This window comes from Aphanomyces invadans (assembly GCF_000520115.1).
Source record: "Aphanomyces invadans strain NJM9701 unplaced genomic scaffold supercont1.20, whole genome shotgun sequence".
NCBI lineage: Eukaryota > Oomycota > Saprolegniomycetes > Saprolegniales > Verrucalvaceae > Aphanomyces > Aphanomyces invadans.
Genome location: NW_008580165.1, coordinates 89,627 through 96,025, shown reverse-complemented (window position 1 = coordinate 96,025; position 6,399 = coordinate 89,627). Strand labels below are relative to the sequence as shown.

General features: G+C 54.2%; 3 protein-coding genes across 7 annotated transcripts; 2 read left to right on the top strand and 1 right to left on the bottom strand.

The window, feature by feature from the left end:
* Nucleotides 1-325: 325 nt before the first annotated feature.
* On the top strand, nucleotides 326-1,433 carry H310_09115 (hypothetical protein). Its single transcript, XM_008875093.1, has 3 exons — nucleotides 326-454; nucleotides 511-842; nucleotides 905-1,433. Exons 1-3 carry the CDS (start codon nucleotides 382-384, stop codon nucleotides 1,379-1,381), a joined length of 882 nt encoding a protein of 293 aa, XP_008873315.1. The 5' UTR covers nucleotides 326-381; the 3' UTR covers nucleotides 1,382-1,433.
* Nucleotides 1,434-1,602: 169 nt separating this feature from the next.
* On the top strand, nucleotides 1,603-5,502 carry H310_09114 (hypothetical protein). 5 transcript variants are annotated; one of them, XM_008875092.1, is made up of 16 exons: nucleotides 1,603-1,721; nucleotides 1,763-1,926; nucleotides 1,981-2,105; nucleotides 2,155-2,466; nucleotides 2,518-2,756; nucleotides 2,813-3,004; nucleotides 3,052-3,321; nucleotides 3,374-3,452; nucleotides 3,509-3,566; nucleotides 3,618-3,678; nucleotides 3,725-3,811; nucleotides 3,854-4,301; nucleotides 4,361-4,547; nucleotides 4,604-4,664; nucleotides 4,706-4,861; nucleotides 4,915-5,502. In XM_008875092.1, the coding sequence occupies exons 1-12, from the start codon at nucleotides 1,644-1,646 to the stop codon at nucleotides 3,935-3,937; spliced, it is 1,749 nt and encodes a 582-aa protein (XP_008873314.1). In that variant the 5' UTR covers nucleotides 1,603-1,643; the 3' UTR covers nucleotides 3,938-4,301; nucleotides 4,361-4,547; nucleotides 4,604-4,664; nucleotides 4,706-4,861; nucleotides 4,915-5,502. The 5 variants fall into 5 exon arrangements, with proteins under 5 accessions (XP_008873314.1, XP_008873313.1, XP_008873311.1 ...); XM_008875091.1 differs by having other exon boundaries at nucleotides 4,604-5,502; XM_008875089.1 differs by having other exon boundaries at nucleotides 3,854-4,547; nucleotides 4,706-5,502.
* H310_09113 (hypothetical protein) lies at nucleotides 3,962-5,771 on the bottom strand. Its single transcript, XM_008875087.1, has 5 exons — nucleotides 4,974-5,771; nucleotides 4,844-4,914; nucleotides 4,688-4,783; nucleotides 4,381-4,631; nucleotides 3,962-4,335 (listed from the first exon to the last, which is right to left on the bottom strand). Exons 1-5 carry the CDS (start codon nucleotides 5,749-5,751, stop codon nucleotides 4,077-4,079), a joined length of 1,455 nt encoding a protein of 484 aa, XP_008873309.1. The 5' UTR covers nucleotides 5,752-5,771; the 3' UTR covers nucleotides 3,962-4,076.
* Between the last annotated feature and the right edge of the window lie 628 nt (nucleotides 5,772-6,399).

Below are 6,399 nucleotides of genomic sequence, written 5' to 3'. Positions count from 1 at the left end.
ACGAAAAGCAGGAATGGCTTCACCGACCACAAGACTAAGCATAATCCGAATAATGATTATCCGTAAAAAGCAGTGATGGCAAAAAGCAGGGGCAAAACTTCAGCGACCAGGCTCTTAGGTGGTATGTTCCTGGCCCCTTCCGACCATTCTGCTGTCGACATCAGTGATTGGCTGGATTGTGTGGAGTTTTCGATGACGCGCCTTGGTGTCGATGTTGGTGGGGCAACAAATGATTTTAAAATATCCTGGTTTTTCGATTTGAATGGATGTTTCAAGCTTAATAATATGCTAATTCGACAATATTTAAAACTATGATTTTGAATACCAACGGTTGAATAGCAAGATGCACCCGACATCCGAAATACGACAGTGGAAGTCGCCATGTACCGCCGAGGAGTCGTGAACGCGTTCTCGAGCGCACCACTGCCGCACGGATACAGCATCTTCCACAAAGGTACGCCAAGGACGACTCGGTAGATGGCTTATCAATATCACTGCGGCTGTCTCTAGCACGTCCGGACTACCCTGTTCATGCGTTTGCCACGGTTGACAAAGTACTGCACGTGACCGAACAGCATCCGTCTGCCATGTTTGACGTTGTCGAGATTGGCGCTGGACAAGGAAAGCTTACAAAAGCCCTCAAGCGAGTTTTGCCTACAGGCACCCGGTTTGCTGCGGTGGAGGATGACGATGGCCTTCGCGTCGAGATGCAGCACTTCGTCCCTAACGTCCCTGTATTCATCGGAACAGCAACCAACACAACACTCCCGGTTGAGTCTGTGGGCAACATTGTCATCGGTCATGCATTTCACTGCATGGCAAACGCAAATGCTCTCGACGAAGTACGTCATATTCTCTCACTACGCATTCATGTTCTCCGTCGGCTTACTTGATGCCGTGGTAGTTCCATCGCATCTTGGTGCCAAATGGCCGTCTCGGCATCATGCTGAATACAGGAGACTTCAACTCGAGTCCGTTCATGGAAGAGGTCGAGCGCGTGGTGAGATCATTCAATGCTGCGTACGTGCCGACGCAGCCGAACCAATTGCAACTGCAAGAGATCTTCCACGATCGCCCGAATCTGTTCACACCATTGGAGTCGGAGCACATCGATACGGTGTTCTCTGCGTCCGTGGATGGGATTGTCAACTACCTCATGTCCACTTGTGTCCTGGTCAACTTGTCCCATCGCCGCCAAACCGACGTGCGGCTGTCGATTGCCCGCTTGATCGAGATGAACCCCGACGTGACAGAGGACGAGCATGGACAAAAGAAACTTGACTTGCCGTGCAAGGTCGAATTCCACTGGGTCGAAAAGGTTCAGTCTCACCAATACGACTCGACTGAAGCTTCACTGTCCAAGGTCTTGCATTCTTGCTAGCCCTGGCCGACCTTCTGCCGAACTCTCTCTGTAATCTTATTGCTTTGCCCCACTTGCCATGTTTGCACCCTCGAAAAGTCCGGTGTTCCTTCGCACCATCATCTCCGCTCACTCGTGTTTCAGCGCCACCCCGCGCCACTTTGGTTTTGAACGGGATATTAACGACCGGATAGCTGGATACATTTTCCGGATATCATCTTTTGTCGATTTTGTTGTGCACTGGAAAAGATACACCAACTCAGCGCCGGCGCAGTGACTTGCGATGGGAGACGGCACCGCCATGACGCGCGGTCTGGTACTGGAAGAAGCTCGCGAGGTCGCCATGTACACGTTTGGGCAGGTAGACACTTCGCAGCTCGGCTAGTCCTTACCCTTTGATAGAACTCATATGGAGAGCTCGGGCACGGTGACACAATGTCGCGCATGGTGCCAACACGTGTCAAGTTCTGCGAAGGTCGCAACGTGATAGACGTCGCTTGCGGAAACGAAAACACCATCGCGTCGTGTGAGAATGGCGAGGTGTTTGCATGTGGGTACAATGACAGGTACCTCCCACAACGTCCGATGTACCGTCCGTGTCACGAACGTCCCATGCACAGTGGGCAATGCGGCATGGGAACAACGCAACGAGTGCATTCTTTCAAACTCATTATGAGTCTTGTCGACAAGCAAGTGGTGAAGCTCAGTGCTGGCAATGGCTGCGAGCATGTTGCCGCAGTCTCAGGTACATCACAACCTTGCCACAAACTCGACACTGCAGGTTGTTCTTGCAGATAGCGGACACGTCTACACGTTTGGGTACAACGCACGTGGACAATTGGGCCATGGATCGACAGCGGCATGTGCATTCCCGTCGCGCGTCGAGTTTCCGGTCGACGTGTCAGTCGTCCAGGTTGCATGCAGCTACTTCCACACGCTCGTTGCTACAGCAGACAATGAACTGTACGGTTTTGGACGGAACGACTTTGGTCAGTTGGGAATCTCCGATGGTCTGGACAAGCACGAGCCGTCTCGAATCCCTTTCTTCAGCGGCCGACGGATCCTCGCCATGGCGTGTGGGCAGTACCACTCAATCGTGTCGCTTGGTACGTCGATTGAATCGTCGCCCACTCTGCTCACCTGTTTTGCATCGTGAGCTTCGGGTGGTCTGTATGCATTTGGCAAGAATGATTTTGGACAGCTCGGCGTTGACGTGCGGGGGGTGCGGGCGACGCCGGTCGCGGTTGGCGATTTCGACTCGGACATTGTCGTCCAAGTGGCGTGTGGTTATTACCACTCGGTAGCGCTGACGCAGTCTGGCAAAGTGTTCACGTTTGGTCGCAACGACTACGGTCAGCTGGGCTTGGGGCACAACCACACAGTGTCCACTCCATCGGTATTTTTTGCTGCTTCGCTCGTGATCACCTCATGCACTGACGGGTCCTTCCGCAGTTGGTGGCGTACCTGACGGCGTTTACTATCGTCGACGTGGCATGTGGTTGCTACCATACGCTTACCCTGAGTGACTTGGGCCGCGTGTACCCATTTGGCCGCAACAACCACGGACAGCTGGGTACTGGCAACACCCTCGATTCCACGTTCCCGACGTACATCGAATCGCTTCGAGACGTACGGGTCTGGAAGGTCCGTGGAAATCGCTGCGCCCTTGGTGATTGCGACGATTGTGGTAGATCGCGGCGGGGTTCTACCACTCGGTGTGTCTTACTGGGAACGCGCGCCCGCGGTGGATGGACCGCGCGCCGCCTGTCAGTTCGCTCGCAACCGATTTAGCCAAACTCGTCAACAACCCTCAGCGCAGCGACGTGCAATTTCGCGTGGACGGCCAACTCATTTACGGCCACCGATGCATTCTCATGGCACGGTGCGAGCCGTTGGAAATCATGCTGAATGGCCCCATGCGGGAGAGATCCCAGGCCGAGATAGACATTCCCGAGCTATCGGTGCGACTTGTTAGCCTTGTGTCGTCCCGTGACACGTCGTTGGCGTGTGTAGCACGACGCATTTCTAGCGATGCTGCATTTCATCTACACTGATAAGGTGCCGGCACTCGAGCGCCGCGCCACCGACATCGGTACGAGCTGCTTGCTTGGGTCTTCTAGCTCGAAAGAGACGGGCTGTGGTTGATAGATTTTGTGCTGGACCTCATCGCGATCGCCGATCAATTTTTACTGGACAACATGAAGCGGTCTGTCCTGATGCTCTCTCGACTCGACGGACGCCCGACTTGGTTTCGTAGGCAATGCGAACTTGCCATCCACCAGAACATCAACCAAGATAACTTTGCCGCCATGTTAATGGTATGTGACCAGCATTGGAATCGTGACATGCCATGAGGTCGGCTAGACTGCGCACTGCCGTCAAGCCCACACGTTGAAGCGAGGTTGCATCGACTACATTCTAGCGCATTTTGGAGCTATCATTGGCATGCCGGTACGACATGCCCTACAGAACTCGACCTCAGCGCCGCTGCAGGAGTTTATGGAATTGCCGCCAGAACTCATGCAAGAGATCCTGATGACGGCGTCGCGCCGGGGCGTGATCATCAAGGCCACGTAGATCCCAATCGATGGCACGAACACATATCGAAAGATGAACTTGTGTACAAATTGGTGGCGGCACGCGAGACCTCGAAAGACGAACGGGGGAAAGTTTGCTGGGTCTCTATATTAATCGGCCACCACACCACACGTTGCCTTTACTTCAGTTCCGACAACATGGACGTCGGGTTCTCCAAAAAGTTCTTCCACTTGGTCGAGAAGCGCGCCATGGTCGCGCCGTCGATGATCCGGTGGTCTCCGCTCCACGACACGTTCATGATCTTGACCGGCACGACCTCGCCCGCCTTGTTGAAGCGCGGCAGTGTCTGAATCTTTCCGATCGCGCCGATCGCGACCTGCGGCACCATGATCACAGGGCCCATGTACGTCCCGCCGATACTCCCAATGTTGGACAGTCTACGTGTAAATCGCTCAACTCCAGTACATCCCATCGACACGTACGAGAAGGTCCCGCCCGTCAGGTCGTTCGGGCCCAATTTGCCCGCCGTCGCCAGCCCTTGCAGTCTGCTCAAGTCTTCAGCGATTTCCAGGATCGACTTGGACTCGACGTTCTTGATGTTGGGCACTAAAAGGCCCTTGGGGGTGTCCATGGCGACCGAAATGTTGTGGTGCGCATGGAGCGTGATGAAGCCTTCGCATTCGCTCACGGACGAGTTGAGCACAGGGTAGTACTTCAGAGCCAGGGAAGCAGCCTGCCACACGAGTCAGCCGTGCGATGCTTTAAGGTCAATTCAGTGGCCAACCTTACCTTGATCATCAATGGCAGGTACGTGATCTTGATGCCGCGTTCGGCAGCGACGACTTTGAGGCGCTGTCGGAGTTCGTCCAAAGCATCCATTTCAATCTACGACGACCATGAATACGGGCATATGGAGAACGGACCAAGCCTTGGAATCGTCAGTACCTCGTCGGCGTAGCCAAAGTGCGGCACCTTCAGCGCTGCGTTCATGGACTTGACCATCATCTTTTGAATAGCTACAGACGATTTTGTGCACCGTTAGCCAGGACGTTAAATTTTGGGTGAGAGCACGTACGATTTACAGGCACGACTTGACTTTCTGTGAGGAATTCCACACCCTTCGAGGAAGAAGTTGTGCCGGCGACCTCATGAGAGCTTTCTGCAGAAGCTTGAGAAGCAGCCTGGGCGGGTTGAAACTTGGCCTCGGACAATTCGCGGATGTAGTTGAGGATGTCTCCCTTCAAGATTCGATCTCCTTCAACGGGAATGTCCTCCAAGTCGATGTTGTGCTCACGCGCCAATCGGCGAACGGACGGCGTCGTCAAGACCTTGCCCGTCTTGGTTCGAACAATCGAGGACAACGACGCAGGCGCGACCGAGACTGGGGCTTGAGGAGTCGGGACGACAGGAGCATGCAACGATTTGATGGGAGTCGGGGTTGCTGCCTTCTTCAATTGTTCTACTTTCTTGGCGCCTGCCGCGGGCTTCTTGGAGGCGGCTCCTGCATTATGGGCGGCGGCAATTTCGTCCGACACGTCCAAGTCGATCAAGGCGCTGCCGACTTTGGCCATACCACCAACGTCGTAGTGGAGCTTGGTCACGACACCGTCAAAGCGGGATGTGATCTCGACGGTGGCCTTGTCGCTTTGCACTTCGACAAGGTTTTGGAATTGCGATATTTTGTCGCCAGGCTTGACAAACCACTGCAAGACCTCGACTTCCGCAATCCCTTCGCCGATATCTGCCAAGTTGAACGAGATCTGAGGCATCATGGATGTTCGAGACGCATGGAACGCGCGGAGCGACGACCGAGCAGACGTCGCATGCAAGAAGCCTCGGCGAAGTTGAAACATGATAGTGCGCTCGATGGAGGAAATCTCGAAATGGCTAAGTCGTAATCGGTGGATTTCTTTTATATATTTGTCAAGGAGGAATCGAAGTTTCAAGGAACTTCGAATTGTGGTCTTGAAGATTTGATAAAAAGGAAGCGGCGCCACCTTATATTAGTCCAATGCGGTGTGCATCGTCGTGGCGGCGGCATTCGTGGTCGGGTAGAGAGCACACGGTCAACGCAAGCCCGTTGTCCATGAGGGTGACTGTGCGTCCATGTTACTTGAAAACTCTAAACTTAGCCACGTGGTGGATAGTGACGGCCACATGGGTTTGGTTGTGCGGATGGCCCTCATTCACACATGCTGAAGTACGGTAATGTAATTATGTACCTACCTCCCGATATCCAGATTACATGGGACAAACCCACATGGTGTGGATCCTGGACGCCGCCGTCGTCGAGAGGTTCGAGGAAGGGACGCGACTCCCCGTCGACCCATGCTTTTATACGAATTTTTCCCAGCAACCCGCGCGGGCATTCCAATGCCGAGGATGTCCGCGCGGCCACACCTCGCCACTCCGCGATTGCTCGCCACCTTGAACTTCAACTGGATGTCTACCGCATGGGGCTTTAGCACGAGGTTGGGCGGCTTACCACGGTGAAGGGGTTT